Below are 18,569 nucleotides of genomic sequence, written 5' to 3'. Positions count from 1 at the left end.
TTCATTTCTTCCAGATTAAAGGATATAATAACTGTTCTATCAGCAGAGGCTGTCAAGATGAGTTGACGTTTTTCTTCACAAGATTCCAAGGAAGGAAATGTAATAATAGCCGTTATCTTTTGAGTGTGTCCATTCAGTTCTAGAAGTTTTTCCCCTGTCTGAAATACCATAAAAATGTTAATAGGCTTAGCTTTCACAATTTAGATAATCATAAATGACAACATTAAGTAGAACTGCCATATAGAAGATACATATACATTCCATTTAAAATTACTTTTTCAGAATTTACGTAACTTGGGCAATCACACAAAATGTAAACAAAAGCTGAAAGAATAACCATAAACAATTTTGATTATTTTCTAATACCATAATGCTAATTTTTAGTGTATTTTTATAAAAAAATGTTAAGGAGTATTCTTTTTTCTAAATTTCAAAAATATAATTGTGTAAATTAAGCATAAAAACATCAGTAACTTAATTTGTAGGGAAAAAATAGGGAGTCCTCATTGTCCAAGTATTTGTTATTTAAGTTTTCACAATTATAAGGTTGTAGAAGAAAATCAAAGTCAGCATAACTGTATACGTATCTACACACATACACACAAACACACACACAAACACACACACATACACACACACACAATCTCCACTAGTTTGTTAACCACTTAGAAATTTAGTCGCCACTCCATCTCTATTTAACACCAACATCTATTCCCATCCATCCAATGTCTTCATCCATCAGTCTCTCACTAATTTTCCAAGTAGTAAACATGCAAAAATACAATGTAAGTTGCAAATCTTTCGAAGATTGCAGGATTTCATGAATGTGGTGAAAATAATGTTAAAGAATTACTTTTATCACAGGCAAAGCCATTCAAAAATAAAGATCTGACAGAGTCAGACTAGATAACAATCCAAAATAAAGGCAAAAGGAAGATAAATACTTCAGAAAAGAATAATTTGAGTAACAAATGATCAGGAAGAGAGGCTCTGGAGAAACTTGGTGAAGCCTTAAGTATTTATTTTTTTTAAAAAAAGTCTTTTGTAATATTATTAAGTCAAACATGAGAAGAATGTTATATTATGCTATCATACAATGTTGAAAGAAAACTTGTGTGGATCACAAAAATCAACACAATTCATTTATTCATTTTGGATGAATTCATTTATTCATTTTTAAGCTATCAGGGCATAGCTACTGATAACCTAAATTTTGTTAAATAAGATTAAAATTTTGTATTTTTTAAATTTTCATAATTTGGCATTTGTTTCTTAGGAAAAAAACTTGTTTTTTTTTTAGACAGTCTCACTATGTCACCCAGGCTGGAGTGCAGTGGCATAATCTCAGCTCACTGCAACCTCCGCCTCCCAGGTTCAAGCAATCCTCGGGCCTTAGCTTCCTGAGTAACTGAGATTACAGGTATGTGCCACTATGCCCAGCTGATTTCTACTTTTAGTAGAGAGAAGGTCTTGCTGTCTTGGCCAAGCTGTTCTCAAACTCCTAGGCCCAAGTTATCCATTTGTCCTGATCTCCCAAAGTGCTGGGATTATAGGCATGAGCCACCACACCCAGCCAGAAAAAAAAATCTTAATTTATAAAAACTTTCCCTCTTCATTATGAAATACTGGTCCCCATTGTAAATGGATTTATTCTAAGTAGCTCTTTTTAAATATTAATCTGTCAATTAATAATAATGATACGCAAATATATCCCCGGATAGTATTTCTATGAATGCATACTCAACTATATCATATCTTTATTACACAATCAACACATAATCAATACACACCTGGGCATTCCACACAAATATAATTCCATCATCACCAGCAGATGCAAATCTAGTTAGGGAAAAAAAGAGTCAAGAAAAAAATCACTGGTGACATTTAATTACTAAGATTAAGAACCATCAAACCGTATTAGTGGTAATTTGACTTACTAATATTAATGAAGCTCAAGTTCTTTAAGCTAATTTTTAAAATATTTAGAAAACACATTCCAGGTTCTATACCAGGTATGGAAGATCAAAAGATAAATAAGACATTTACTGGGTTACAAATAATAACCTGCTAGCTATGTAAAAATAATCTTTAAAGTCCTTCTTTGCTTTAAAATTCTATGATTTTAAGAAATCCCTGGCTTAAAAGAAATGAAACCAAGCTGAGAAGTGGCTTCAGTGATAGAAAGTGATATTCCAGGGTGGAAGGGTTTATGATGTTAGATAAATTCATTCTTTCTATTATTCTCTCTGTAAATAACTATTGTTTAAAGTCAAGATCTCTCCTTTGCTCAGCTTAACTCCTTAAACTTTCCACACAAATGCTTTGTTCTTGGTTTGGAAGGTTTGAGGATTTTTAAGGGTTTTTTTGTTGTTTTTTAGTGAAGATGCTTGAAATGTGGAGGTAAAGTCTGTCTCTTGGCATGAAAAATGAGCTGTGATACTCTGCTATAGCTTCTCTCTCCTTTTTACAACCCATTCACCATATATACAGGGACAATTACCAAATTCTGTAGAGTAGAAGATATCCTTAACACAAACACTATCAAGAGGAATAACCCTCACACAGCATTATTCATCATCATATTATACTAAAATTCATCATCATCATATTATACTAATCCAACACAATAGAATACAATAATCACATTTTAAGCATGTGAAATAGTTTATTGTTGTCACACACAAGTTCATACATAATATTTAATGACTCAGAATCAGTTTAAAATTGTCCCCATAATATTGCTTTCACTCAAATTCAGGTGTTTTTATTTTCAGTAAGAGAGAAAGAAGTGCTGTTAAAGAGACCCAACTATGAATGACATATAACTGGTCCCTTATAATGAACAACAATTAAGAAATGATATTCCACTAATAGCTCTGGGCTATTAATATGCAAATATATTTAACAATCTGCTGTGAGTTTAACAAAATCTGAGTAGTCTTGATGTCTTAATTCAAGAAAACAGTGTTACATACATGTATCATTGGGGGAAAAGGAGAGAACTGATACATTGGACACAGAAATCACTTTGTTCCTAGGAGAGCATCTGTTCCAATGGATTTTACCCCTTTATGAGTAAGAAAATCCCATTATTTCAGTCATGCGATACTTTCCCTAACACTTCAAAATGAGCTTCATGTTCAAATTTCTTATCTTCAGTTTCAAAGTTCAGTGTCTCCACTGGCTCAGACAATTTCCATACTCAGTTTTTATTTCAAAACCCTTTGAGTACATCTACTTCTGGTAGAACTAAGAGTATTCAGGAGATATGAAATTGATCAAATACAGTCTGACAAAATCTTTTAATAATTCTTAAATATAGAGCTATATATCTTTAATGGAAAGGACCTTTTAAATGTAGGTAACTGGCTAAAAATCACGCAAAGAGTTTTTTTTTTAAATCCATGCTTATGATTTATTCTTATTTTTTAAAAATACAGATTAAAAAGAAAATGATCATTCTAAAAATAAAAATACATTTCCTATGCTTAATTATCTACATTTTCGCAATCATATTAGTAAACAGTACCTTAAATATCAAAAATAGCTGCTGGAAGTAAATCTTTAGCAGCTTATGTTTCTGGGACTATTGATTTCTTTTTTTGTGTGTAGTGATGGTGGGGAGGGCAGGACTCAAGATCTTAAGTGTTTTTCGTTATAACACATCAATTTCTATTGATTCTTTAAACTCATAATTGCTTTTCTGCCATTTAGAAGACTGCAAGTTTAAAATTTATACTTTCTTTCTAACCCTAACTTTTAACTTATTACTGTTTTATTATGTTTGACTTTCATGAGTTCATAATGAGAGACGACTGAGAACAGCTGAGAGTTTAGAAATGGGATATTCGGCATTTCACCTCACACTTTAATTCAATCAGTAGGGAACAAAAGTTAAATCTAAACAAGGCTCAATAGTAATGCATAAAATCTCAGCCAATTTTTTATCGCTCCAACATCAATTATGGAGTTGGTAGACTATTTAGGCCTTTTATTCCTATATATATTCTATTGCTACCTTTTTTTTTTTTTTTGCCATTTCAGTATTTATTACTACCTCCCCTAAAAAGGAAACATTAAGCTTTAAAATACAAACCAGTTTAACTTTGATACATATTAGTACCTGTCATTTAAAAAAACTAACAAAGGGTTGTGATATCATTCACAAATTACAATTATCCATCCTATTATGATGGATAACTAAAAAGTAGCTATACTCTATCAGTTTATCTTAAACTAAACCCTAGTCAGTCAAGCATACACTTCAACCATCTCCAAATCAGAAATGAAAATACAACCCAGGAATTTCTAATTGTAAGGCATAGTGTAGCTCCTGAAAAGTAATGAACTATAAAATTAAAAAAGGATTCAAATGTCAATAAGGTTTAAGCTACACTATCCAATGGAAGAAAAGTGATATTGCCAGATAGCATTTTACATACTATTTTTTAAAAACACTCTAAATTAACTGATAACAAAAACGTAAGCCTAAAGATAAGATTTTGAGAGAAACATTTCTTTACCGATTAGCAAAAAACGTATTTAGTGTGATTCCATGTTAGGAGTTAGGGATGTGTCAAGACGTGTTAATTGTGGTTCTTGCTTTGAGATCTTAAAACTTAATGATTGTTTAGAAATGTACTGCATTTCATCAAATTTAAGATATCAATTGTAAGACACTCTTATTTTATGTACCATTAAGGAAAACATACTGTCAGCTGCAACTGAAAGACACAATTACACGATGTGCCCAAATTTTAGAGATGTCAAAATAGAAAAAAATACGGTTCTTAGAATTATGAAGTATAAGAATTACCATATTTATTGATCTTTATCTTTATAACATGGTACTTGCCAGTCTAATGAATCTCTGACTATGTCTGGCAGATTTTAAGTGCTAAAGAAATGCTTGTTAAAGAACAGAAAACCAAACACCACATGTTCTCACTCATAAGTGGGAGTTGAACAATGAGAACACATGGACACAGGGAGGGAAACATCACACACTGGGGTGGGGGGCTAGGGGAAGGAGCAATAGGAGAAATACCTAATGTAGATGATGGGTTGATGAGTATAGCAAACCACCATGGCATGTGTATACCTATGTAACAAACCTGCACATTCTGCACATGTATCTCAGAACTTAAAGTATAATAATTTTTAAAAAAAGAGAAATGCTTGTTGAATGAATGAATAAGCAAACAGTTAAGTGTTCACGGGCTCTGTGAACTATATTCATTAATGACAGTAATGTAACCCCACATTTTCCTTTTATCATAATTAATGTATCAATATATTACCATGGCAAAATTAGAAATTTGAAAAATTTAAAACCCAGGATCCCACCACACACAAAAATAAATTTCTATATTTTTTCATGTTCCTAATTCTTATCTATACACTTCATGTTTTTTTAAACTTAAAACCAAGTCTTTAAAACTACTCCTTGAGACTAGAGAATTAAATGACAAAGCACAAATTATATTCATGAAAAGCATGTTCAACAAGGTGAAACATGGTTTAACAAAGACCTATGGTAGACCTTCTAGAATGTTCCATCCTCTCATCCCTTAATTATGAGAACTAAATTTATTATGATAGTCCATAAGTCACTTGGTCATTCAAGAAATACTTACGAAGCACTAACTATATATATGCTTAAACCTGAGAATAAAGATCAAGAGATGGTTCTTGACCTTCAAGAACTCACAGTCCAACATTACTTACTAAGTGATGCTATAGGGTCTAGATCATGAGTCCTTAGAGAATTTACTTACAACCATCTTAATTTATAAAAATAATTCCCTCTAAACACCTTCTCTTTGAACATCTCTGAGAAAATGTTCTCTCATTCCTTCCAACGGTGGGCTGAAACTACAGCAAAGCTTAATAAAGATTTGTAAAAAATAAATTGTTTTCACAATTCTTATGTCCAATAGCTACAAACTCATTTAATAGTTCTTACTCGTGTGAAGTCATTTCAATTAAGTGAAGGTCCCTAAAATTCAAATATTACCTTAAAGGACATAAAAAAGTATAGCCTATAAACCTGAACCATAAATCTTCGTATATTCAATGTCTACATAACTACAAAGCACTGAAAAACTAAAAATATTAATAGGACATTATTATGGCAGTACAGGCACCCCGGTGGTTAATTAACTTTCCACCTAACCTACAAGTACTTTCTAATGCATGATAAAACTAAAATACTATGTAGTTTCCATGATCCTCTCATAATTTTTTTTTACAGTTGGACACAGTTAATAAGGTCTATGCAGCACAATGGTTTGATGTATCTCTTAAGTCTCCTTTATTCTATTGTTTTGTTCTCATCTATTTTTTCCTTGCAATCTTTTTGTTGAAAAAAGTTGTCTCTCTCGTAGAGTTCTCAGAGTCCAGATTTTGCTGACTACTTTGTGTTGTCATCTAACATGCACCTCTGTACCCTGCATTTTTAGTAAATTGATCACTAAATCTATAGACTTAATCAGATTCAAATCTGACTTTTTAGTAAGACCATTTCATAAGCAGTTTGTATACTCCATCAGGAAACAATTTCTGGCAGTCAGTTTTGTGTGTGTGATGTTAAAACCCATTGATAATCATTGCCTGAAGTCATTACTACATTTATTTACAATAAAATAACATTGAAAAATACAATGCTAGAAACCAGATAAAACTAAAAACAGCACAATTTTCATTTGAAGTATATGTTTATTTGTATGCTAGAACTACTTGAAGAAAATTAAAGAAGAATCCAGATAGAGACTTGTAAAGCAATTGAAGGAAACTTCAAAGCATTTTCAGGAGCCATAGATACTGATGGTACTAATTCCTTAATTAGATCTATTTCAATACTAATTTCTTTTCCTTAAGAAAGAATGTATTATATTAACACAACTCTAACACCTAAAAGTCTAAGGTCCTTTTTTAGCTCACAAATAAAGTGAAGATTTCATAGTTCTCATGGCTATTTGCAAAGGTAAAATATTTGCTAAGTTCTTCCATCCTCAAATCACAAATAGAAAGATAAACTACACATCAATGTTATAGCATTAGAATACTAAAAATACCTCTGTGACTTCTATTAGATGAACCTCCATTCCCCTGCACTCAAGTTTCGTAGAGGACTCCTACTACTAAAGAAACATCCTAGGTCTCTCTCTGCCCCATTTGTTTCAGACAATGAATTAGGCATGCTCAGTTCAGACCCTTGTGAGTTTTCAGGGATTATTATTATTATTTTTTTTTTGAGACAGAGTCTCGCCCTGCCACCCAGGCTGGAGTGCAATGGCACAATTGTGGCCCACGTCAACCTCCACCTCCTGGGTTCAAATGATTCTCCTGCCTCAGCCTCCCAAGTAGCTGGGATTACAGGTGCCAGTCACCACAACCAGTTAATTTTTTTATATATATATTTTTTTAATTGAGACGGAGTTTTGCTCTTGTTACCCAGGCTGGAGTGCAATGGCGCAATCTCGGCTCACCACAACCTCTGCCTCCTGGGTTCAGGCAATTCTCCTGCCTCAGCCTCCTGAGTAGCTGGGATTACAGGTGTGCGCCACCATGCCCAGCTAATTTTTTGTATTTTTAGTAGAGACGGGGTTTCACCATGTTGACCAGGATGGTCTCAATCTCTTGACCTCGTGATCCACCCGCCTCGGCCTCCCAAAATGCTGGGATTACAAGAGTGAGCCACCACACCTAGCCCATTGTGGGTTTTCTGAAGATTCATATGTTCACAGAGAGGGAACATACAGGTCTGCTCTTATTTTTGAGGTAAGCCTGTATCTGAATGGGAGGCCTGCAACTGTTCAGTTGCCCCTGGGATTCACTGACTCAGGGTGAAGTATAAGGAAATAGGAAATCCACTGTGGTTGTATAATAAAGCCACATCCTGGCTGGGCACAGTGGCCCATACCTGTAATCCCAGTACTTTGGGAGTCTGAGGCAGGCAGATGAAGAGGTAAGGAGTTGGAGACCAGCCTGGCCAATATGGAGAAACCCCATCTCTGTTAAAAACACAAAAATTAGCTGGGTGTGGTGGTGCACGCCTACAGTCCCAGCTACTCTGGAGGCTGAGGCAGAAGAATCGCTTGAACCCGGGAGGAAGAGGTTGCAGTGAGCCGAGATCATACCACTCCACTCCAGCCTAGGTGACAGAGCTAGAATCCATCTCAAAAAAGAAAAAAAAAAAAAGCCACATCCTGTAATCCTGCTTTGTATTAGTTATTACTTTATGAAGCTGATATGTTTAGATTCATCTATATCATTCCTGTCTCTATTCTCAATAAATTCCATTCTCAAAAGGTAACAAGGGTGGTTCTCCACTGAACACTAGTAATATCTAAGAAAACATTTTATTTCATATGGAGGCAAAAATACCTTTTAAATTGGCCTTTTATTTCCTCTATTTCAAATATAGATAGTTCTTTAACTTAACATGATGGAGAATTTAAACATATACAAAAGTGGAGAAAAGAGTATAATAAAAAGCCACGTATACTCACTGCCTGTCTCCAGTAAGTATTAACTTATAGCCAACACCGTCTTATTTGTACCCAATCCAATCCCCCTGTAGATTAGTTTGAAGCAAATCCTAGTCACTGTATTTCATTTCGTCAGTAAATATTTCAGAATGCATCTCTAAGGACTCTTTTATATCACACCTAAGTTAACATTTACTTCCTTAATGTCAAATTTACCTGATCATAATTCTTTAAACAGTTAGAAGCAGGATCCAAATAAGGCTTATATGGTGTACTTGGTTGATGTATCTCTAATTATCTCTTTTATTTGTTGAAAAGAAAGTCACCCATCTTGTCGCGTTCTCACAGTCTGGATTTTGCTGGCTATTTTCCTGTGTTGCTATCCAACACAAACCTCCGTCTTCTATATTTCATTAATTGACAGTTAAATCCAGAGAATAAATAAGATTCAAATCTGACTTTTTGGTAAGAACACCCCAGAGGCAGTTTGCATACTCCATCAGGAAACATAATTTCTGGCTGTCTTGTGTGTGTATGTGTATATGTTATTGATTAGGCCACCAATAATCATTGCCTAAATTCATTATTTCATTTGAAGGTGTTCAGAGCATGTAACCCCAAATTATGCCACTCTGACATAATCATTATTTTCAGCTTAAGGCAGCTGAGAAAAAGCAGTCATAGAATGAGCTCTGCCCTCCCCAATTCTACCTGAAAAAAAAAAAATACAAAATTACCCTTTTAAAAGTACCCCCACCTCATATATTTGCCTTCTCACAATTTGCCACCCCAAGAAACTCAAAGTCCATTTCCTTTGTCCTGTCACTCAACAAATTTATTGTTCTGCTAAGATGCTATATAAGCCCAAGTTTTATTTTTCTTTTTTGAGACAGTCTTACTCAGTCATCAAGGCTACAGTGCAACAGCCTCAATCACAACTCACTGCAGCCTCAACCTCCTGGGCTGAGGTGGTCCTCCCACCTCAGCCTCCCAAGTAGCTAGGACTACGGGTGTGCCTACCACATCCAGCTAATTTTTGTATTTTTTATGAGACAGAGTTTTGCCATGCTCTCCAGGCTAGCCTCAAACTCCTAAGCTCAAGTAATCCTCCCATCTCAGCTTCCCAAAATGCTGGGATTACAGGCCTGAGTCACTGTGCCCAGCCTAGGCCTAAGTTTTAACCACCCCTATGCATTACTGTGAGTACTCCTCTGTGTGTGTGTGTGTGTGTGTGTGTGCGCGCACGCACGCGCGCAATGTATGCATTGATATACTTGTTTTTCTCTCATAAACCATCTTTTGTCTATCTAAATTGTAGAAAAAAAATCTAATTTAGAGCCCTAGTCAATGAATCTAAGATGGATAGAAGAAAAGTGCTTTTTTCCTCCTCTATACATCAAAGGTTGCAAAATTACAACATTCTAATTCTATCATTCTTCCTAGCTTGAATTCTTCTATAAAGAGAAATTTCTTCTCATTATTACTGATCCCAAGACACAATTTATGTAAGAAAGGCAGTACAGACCTTGACTCTGCCCTTTATTTACCAATTTTCAAAATAATGAGTTAGTTCCCTAGCATTCTCCAAAGGTAACTGGTGAGTTCTCTTTTTTAAGTATCATTATGAACACATGGATTTAAACACATGTGATATGTTGGAATTCATTGCAGTTTTTCCCTTATCTATGCTCAAGTTGCCCAGATGGATTTTTAGAGCTACATTTTAAAGACGGCCAAGACAATAATTTTCATATGCTTAGTAAGGGTATTTTGTAGTTGAGAGAGATGGATTTTATCTAGAAATTATAAATTTTACTGTTAAGGTGACTAATTTGAAACTGAAATACTCTTAGACACGTGCTGTCCTTATTCCAAAATTTGATTCTATGCTACTGCAAGAAGCAGTAATTACCTTTCCACTCACTCCTGTCATCCTCCCAAACCTTGTAACATCTTATCCAACTAAACAAAATTCAGCTCAACTCCAAAACACAAGCCGAAAGGACAAAATTATTAGAAATAAAGAGAAAGGCAGCGAGGGTGGCACATGCATCTGTGTGATGACGACACTGCTGTAATTCCCTACCTGATTCAGGGCACGATCCAAAACAACAGAAATTCAATCAGCACATTCACCACAAACGGTCATTTAGGGGTTTTAGAAATAGAAAAGTTATTTGGTTAAGAGATTTTAGTAAAATTTACTATAATAAATAAAGCTGTCTAAAGTCAATGTCACATGGGATATAAGTGTTTAAAAAAACTACCAGATATGTAGTCTGTTACTAGTACTGTAGCTGTTGGAATTTGTGATAAAAAGGATTCTGCTTATACTTTTTTTTTCCAGGTGTAAGTATGTTAATAGCTCTAAAAACAACATTAACCTTTAAGCCATCAAATAACTATTAACCAATGGCATACTTACAGTTTCTTAAAAAGTTGCCCAAAGACATAGTCAATGAGTGTGTTCTTGTAATTTAAAAATAAAATAGACCAACTTGCAACTATGGAAGTGTGGCAGACCCCCTTTCAAGAGAGGACTCGCTGCCCAGCTGTTTTTCCTGTCAAGAATATAGTTATTTGACTGCCTGCAGCTTTTGACTTCAGCATCCATTTCCACTTTAAAGCCAAAGTTATGCTAGCTCAGTTGGCTCATAGTCACTGGGATTTAAGCAAGATGGTAGAAGCCAGGTGCATGTTTAGTGGAGGACCCTCAGCAAATAACTAAGCAAGGCAGTAGTACGAAGCCCTAGTTCTCCAGCAGAGAACTCTAAAAAGTAACCTTTCCTCCAGAGGTGCCCATGAGACTGGCAGAGACTTTGCCACATCTGCATCTGAGTCTAAGATAGCTCCCCTTGTCTAATTCTGCTTCCTCCCTTCTTTCATTGGCTTTCTCTCTAATAAACCTATTGCACACTTAACCCCATTTTAGTGTCTCCTTCCCAGGGAAGCCAGATATTAGAAGGATCTAAACTATACTATCTGCTTCCCAGAGAACCCAGATACTAGAAGGGTCTAAATTATTGAAGGTTAGTATATAAGAAAAAATATGTTTGGCTTGAGAGTATTTCCTTAAAAATGGGCATATTGTTCATTTTTAGTAGACTATCAAGCTATACTGAGTTTATTTCCTTTCTTGTGAATGTGCACCTTCACCAACCATCCTAGAGGCACATTTTGTTCTCCAGTCTGGCACTTCATGGGTCATCTGATTCTTTTCCAGTCATGATCACCATCCTACATAACCTTGTCTGTTTCCTGAAGAAGCAAGGAATGGTAAAAGGAGCAACAGAGAAAACTCTTCTTAAAATGTGTTATGAACCCAGTTTAGTTTAATGTGTCCAATGCTAGAGTATTACATGCAATTTTAGCACAGTCTATTTTTTGGAAGACTCTTGCTGAGGCTTAGCCTTCTTAGTGATCTCCCAATCAATATGACCCTCACTTCATGTTCAAAAACTACTAAAGAAGAAAAGAAAAGGCAGCTGTCTGTTACGTTATACAGGATTTATTGGGTATCAAATAAATTGGTTCAAAAACCAATCTGAGAAAATTTTCCACTCACTGATTTTAACTGAGCCTCCGAGAAAACAAGAAAATCCTTCTGCAAAATTTTCAATAAGATGATATTATCTAAAGACTTGAAGCGTGAAATCTGGATTATAACAGCTGACCAAAAAAACCCAGAGTGTAATGTCTTCAAAAACTAAATAAGAAACGAAAAACATATAATGACATAAAATTTTAAAATTGGAAAGGTATTTCTCTAATCTGATAATGCATAATGTACATATGCAATGGTAATGATAATTCTAAACTATTAAGAGTAAAAATGTTCAGTTCTTAATTCTGTTCATAATATGTTTATATTTTATAGATTTTCCTGTGTCCTTCTTACCAAGAATGACTCTTTTATTTTTTTTTAGTACATTATAGAATTAAATTTTTAAAAAACAACACACAGACTGCAAGTTGCATAGGTCAGCAAATGACTGAAAAACTTCATATTTGATTATATGGAAATTTTGAAAATGACTTTTTAAAGAATTAAATATGAATCATGAAGTTGTGTCATTACTGAATTACAAAAGCCAAAAGCTTTTTCATCCATCTTAGATTCAATGTGATAGACTGCAAACTGGCCACAAATTATTCCCTCTTCCAATAGTCCCACCACCATTAGCAATAGGACTTAGTTACTTCTACTAAGAGGTAACTAAGAGGTCAAGTTTCTTTACCAACTCACTGAATTTGTACCAGCTCCTAACTTGCTTCGGCTGATGAAACAGCAGCAAACGTGATGCAAGTTGAGACTTGAAAAATGTCTTACTTTGGGGCTTGTCCTGCTGCTGCTATTAGAACACAATCATTATGTGAAAAAGCACCTGAGAAACCACGTGGAGGGAGGCCACAGTCATTTCAGCTAAGGCCTTCATGAAGCAGCCAGTCCCCACCAATCTTAACAGCTGACAGAGACATAAGTGAATTTAGCCAAGATCAGCAGCTCCTAGTGCAAAGACTCATCCAGCTGAGCCTAGCCTAAACTGCCATCTGGCAGAATAATGAGCTAAATAGATGGGGTTGTGTTAAGCCACTAAGTTGGGCATGATATCTGATAGAGCAATAGATAACTGACACACTCACATATGGCTTTTTACTCTTTACAGAATATTTATCGTTAAACAACTAAAGTGTATGTGAGCACCACCGTGTCAGGATTTGTACACTAACCATTATTCTACAGGCTAGCCTCTTCTACAGAGTCGTCTTCTAACTATTCCTATGGGATAGGAACAGCCAAGAGGATATTTTACAGAGAAAAGGTAAAAATGAACATGGACTCTTAACAATTTACATAAATATTTAAAGTCCACAACCTGATCAAGTACTGTGTATTTATTATTTAACTTTACTAGACAAAGTAACTTTAGGATTCCTTACACACAAAGGTTAGTGATTATAAAAAGTTATCAGATTCTCTTTAATCTAGCAACTTACTAGGGTAAAATATAGCACAAGAAAACTTTAGCTCTCCAAAATCCTACTTTTCCAGAAATAATTAGTTCCTCACAAAAATGACCACTTAAATAAATGGAGTGTCTCTCAGGACATAGCAACAATATTGCCAAAAGAGGCTGCAGATGATTAACTGTTTAACATGTCATCATTTGGTTTACTTGCATCACAACAGGAAAACAGGGCTGACAGGCCAATAATACACATGAGACAAATATTTTCAAGAAAAAGTTAAGCAGTACAGTATTGTATAATAATTTTGCTGGGCTTTGTCTCAAGTTCCTAGAAGAGAGTCTCTAAACCCTTGGGATTTTCCAAGTGTTAAGAATGTCTTCATTATTCATGGTGGATCCCTTGGACCACACCTGTGTTTATGCTAACGGTATGCTAACGAAACAACTCACAGTGGGCCCTGAGATAACATCAGGAAAGGGGCTGGCCAAGCTGGAAAAATGAACCAAGTGATTTAAAAGTTTGGGCTTTGTGCTACCAGTGGGGTCGGGTGGGGGGGGGGGGAATGGGGGGTGCGCAGGGACTTAAGATTGACTTCAATTATGTGACCAGTGATTCAAACACTCATGCCTACTAATGAAAGCTTTGGATACCCAAAGCTCAAGTGTGCTCAGTCATTGGTGATACACATTGATGTGCCAAGAGGGCAAGAAGTCTTTAGGACACGGAAGCTTTGCATGTGGGATGCCCTGGACCTCGCATCGCCCTATATACATCCTTTCATTTGGCCAGTCCTGATTTGTATCTTTTATAATAAAACTGTAATCCTACATATAGTGATTTTCTCAGTTCTGTGAGTCCTTCTAGTGAATTATCAGGCCTGAGAGGACAGTGGGAATTTGTAGTCAGCAGTTGGAAATACAGGCAGCTTACAAACCCATACAGGGCTTGCGGCTAGTGTCTCTGATGAGGGGTACTGTATAGATTCTTCACCAGTGGAATTTGACTAAACTCCAAGTTGTGTCAGAACTAACTGTACTGCATTTAGTAAAACCAACTAAATACCAATGACATTTAAAAAGCAGAGAGAAGGCAGGGTACCTTCTCTGTGGCTCATGCCTGTAATCATAACACTATGGGAGACCGAGGTGGGAAGACAGCTTTAGCCCAGGAGTTTGAGATGAGCCTGGACAATATAGTGAGATCCTGTCTCTATTTAAAAAAATAAAATAAAATTTAATTTTTTTAAAAAAGCAGAGAAAAAACAAGGTTAATATACAGCAGAAGTGGTAGTCAGTTGGGAATAATCACAGTAGCACTCATCCATGGAGTGAAAAATGAAAGGAAAAAACAGCAAAGGCAAAAGAGAAAAGTAGAGATGAAAATGGAAAAACTGGAAGACAACAGAAATAAGGTTGGGGGATTAGGATGGCATCCAACACGGATGCTTAGTAGTCTGGGGAGTCATTCATTCACTCAGCCACCATCTGAGAATTATCCGCCACACGTAAGGCACTGTACTAGGTACTAAAAATACTTAGTGAATAAGAAACACATAGCCTTATTCTCATGAAGTTTACGTTTTAGAGAGGAAGAAAATATTGAGTTACACCATTAATCATGTAATTGTTATGGTGAAACATGCTATAAAGGATAAATATATAGTTGAATATGGGTTTAATATACAGATATACAGATCAATAATAGTCTACAGTCCTAAAACCTATATACCTTCACCACTGTTTGCAAATATATTGAATACAATTATTATAGATGTTAGCATGGAGGTACAGAATAATGTATATTTTAAAGTGGTTTCATCAATAACAAAAACTTTGGATTAAATCCTTATCTTCCACTAAAAATAAAACATTCCTGGTAGGTACCTGATAAACATTTATCATATTTGTTTCTCAAATTCAAGTTCTCCTTAATATACCCAAATTTTAAAGTCATACAATTCTTTTAAACTAACAAGAGTATTTCTGAGAATGCAAACAAACAAACAAACATAACCCTCAAACCACCAGACATGACACCCTGACTTTGGGCAAAAAAGACTCCAGATACATATTTCATCAAGATGCAGAGGCCAATTTCAATTTCTACTAAATATTACTAATGATCACAGTTTCAACATTTTTAGAAAAGATGTATTAATTTTAAAGGTGTTTAACACGAAATTCCCTAAAATAGTCAATTTCCCAAACAACAGTCAATTAGACACTAGAATTTCTTACCTGTAGTCATCTAACTCTACCAGAAATCGTACAATATCATGGTGAGCTTTCAGTACAAGCAACTCAGTGTAGGGGTTCTGGGTTTGTTCTTCACCTATTGTCTGTAAAGGAGACTTCTTGTATCGGGGGAAAAAAAAGCAAAAAACAAGAGACAAAAAAAAAAGAGATAAAATGATTTGTAAGACCATGTTGGACTATAACGGCATGGTATACATCTAAGAACACAAGATTTTAAAAGCCTTAAGATATCATGTTCTAATACCAAGTATTACTACTTCTAATATCAACTAAACAACTGCCAATTCCACATAAAACACTTCTCCTTGGTAAGTCTTCGTTTTACATTTTTATAAGCCCTTTAGAAAAGGAGTTCATTGCATTGACCGTTTCTTGGATATTTAAGCTTTATTTTGTATTTTTAGATCTATTAAGGGGCCCCCTCTAAAAAAATAAACAAAAAATAAATCACTTCTCCTACCACAAATTTGTATCACAAATTTATTTTCAAATCACAATAAATTTACAAAAAGGGTGAATTTTATTTTACGTAAATTGTATCCTATTAAACCTGACTTAAAAAAATTAATGGGCCAATCCAACTCAACATTTTAGAATGCATGTTTCTCAGTTAAAATGTGGCAGAAACAAAACTGCAAACCAAAGACTTAAAACAGTGCCTCATCCATTACAAGCAATCAATACATGATTGCTAAGTGAATAAAGGAAGGCATGAAATCATTTAGACTCAATGAATTCAATAAACTCAAGTCTGGATTTCTCAAACTTGACGCTGACATTTTGGGCCAGATAATTTTTTTTTTTTTTTTTAAAGACAGAGTCTTGCCCTGTCACCCAGGCTGAAGTGCAATGGTACTATCTCAGCTTACTGCAATCTCTGCCTCTCCCTGCCTCATCTTCCTGAGAACCTGGGCGCCACCAGGCCCAGCTAATTTTTGTATTTTTAGTAGAGACAGGGTTTTGTCCTGTTGGCCAGGCTGGTCTTGAACTCCTTGACCTCAAGTGATCCACCTGCCTCAGCCTCCCAAAGTGCTGAGACTATATGCGTGAGCCACGACGCCCAGCCCAGGTAATTCTTAGTTGTTGCGGGCTGTCCTGTGCATTGTGGAATATTTAGCAGCATCCCTGGTCTATACACATTAGATGCCAATACAACTGACCCTCTGCAAGGTATGACAATCAAAAATGTCTCCAGATACTACTAAGTGTCTCCTGCGGGGCAAAAACACCCCATTTGAGAACCACTGCTTAAATGAGAAGGCTGCATACAAAGTTCTTGCATAAATTAGGGAAAATCATAGGTTCTAATAATGTACAAGTTCACAGCAGTTATACAACTGAAGTATCTTTATATAAAAAAATATATAAATTTAAAATATGTATAAATGTTTTACAAAAAAAAATCCACCACAAAGCAGTAATTCTGTATTATTCTGCCTTCCTTCTAGCAGAGGTTCTGGTGAGAAATTTGAAAACTGTATAAACTGCTTCCCTTCCAATGAAAACTTGCCAGGAATGGGAGAACTGGTTAATCCAATTATATGACTAACCAAAGAACCGGGTTAAAACAGATTATCCAAATTGTCATATATCCATATACAGCTATTCAGTAATCCATACTTCTTCCACGGTCTCAAGGATTTAGGATTGATCTGAAATAAGAAACTTTAAAAACAGACAATACCCTCAACTGCAAAGACATGAGGAAGTTAAAACTGAGAAGACTGAGTACTCTCAATCCAATATCTTACTTTTAACAATCAAAACAAATACTTATGAGAAATAAAATGGAATTCACAAATTCTGTTCTTATGCGGCATAGGAAATAAATTCCAGACCTCAACATTTTCAAGATTGAAAAAATTATTTTATTCAAATTTCAAATGTAAAATCTCATTACCCACGGTCTATTCAATTATTCGGGCCCATGAAGAAAGTGTGACTATGAAACCAACAGCAGTTCCTTAGAAAATCATGTTCTTGACCTTGAAGCAAATTATTACTTTTTAAACATAATTATATCCTTTTTCGGTTCGTGGATAGGTAAATCACTTTTAAATTCCCTGAGCAAGTATCAGTTGATGCTAGGAAGAGGCACCAGATCAAATAAACCCAAAGTGGAAAGCTGCGGTCAAAACTCGTTCGTTTCTAGCTAAATCGAATACTTTTTAAGTGGAAATGAAGATGGTTTCGATAGTCAGAAGCCGTAAGTTGTCACAGGTCCCAACAGGACTGCTGACCAGCTGAGCGTCCCAGAGCCAAGGTCTCACAATTCGACCTGCCGTGGCACTGGGCGTGGGGTCTGCAGCTCCAGGGTGCGCAGGGGGGCCCGCCGCGTCCGAGAAGCTCTGGCCTTCCCGCCTTTGGCCCCCCGCCGGCCCCAGCTCACGGCACGAGCTCAGCAGCCAGCCCCGCCTCCGCCCTGGTCCCCGCGGTCGGAACCTTGGAGGCCGTACAGAAACGAAGCCGCCCCTCGGACAAACTTGGCCTCCGTGGGCGCAGAGTGGGCCCGCCCGGGGTTTACCTCGGCCAGTCCCTGCGGCTCTCGGCCTCCCCCGATCAGCCATCGCAACATCCGGGCGGCGCCGGCGTCTCTCGGTCTAGCCCGAACTCCGCCCCGGGATCGGCTTCCTCCTTCCTCCCAGGCTGCAGCGCAACAGACGCTAATACTTTCCGTCCCAGAGTTGCTCTGGGGCCGGAGGAATGCAGACCACAATGGAGGGAGGATATTTGTCTCCAGAGCGCTCCCGTATCCAGCCACCGAGGCTTAGTTTGGGCAGTCGCTTGGGGAGCGGAGGCCTAAGGCGGAGGTGGCTCCCGCGATTCCGGGGCGCGCGCTGCGCCTAGTGGG

General features: G+C 36.3%; 1 protein-coding gene across 2 annotated transcripts in view; it reads right to left on the bottom strand.

The window, feature by feature from the left end:
• WDR41 (WD repeat domain 41) overlaps window positions 1–18,563 on the bottom strand; it is a 59,950-nt gene extending 41,387 nt beyond the window's left edge. The window contains exons 1-4 of one of the 2 annotated variants that reach the window (XM_008991907.5): window positions 18,243–18,563; window positions 15,701–15,816; window positions 1,791–1,839; window positions 27–158 (exon numbers count right to left, since the gene is read on the bottom strand). In XM_008991907.5, the coding sequence (XP_008990155.1) occupies window positions 27–158; window positions 1,791–1,839; window positions 15,701–15,816; window positions 18,243–18,293 (348 nt within the window). In that variant the 5' untranslated portion in view covers window positions 18,294–18,563. The remainder of the gene's footprint in view (window positions 1–26; window positions 159–1,790; window positions 1,840–15,700; window positions 15,817–18,242) is intronic. The other variant, XM_008991909.5, reaches the window with a different exon arrangement.
• Between the last annotated feature and the right edge of the window lie 6 nt (window positions 18,564–18,569).

Source organism: Callithrix jacchus, chromosome 2, assembly GCF_049354715.1.
Source record: "Callithrix jacchus isolate 240 chromosome 2, calJac240_pri, whole genome shotgun sequence".
NCBI classification, from domain to species: Eukaryota; Metazoa; Chordata; class Mammalia; order Primates; family Cebidae; genus Callithrix; species Callithrix jacchus.
Note: the sequence above shows the minus strand (reverse complement) of the source record. Positions and strands in the feature narration are given on the sequence as shown.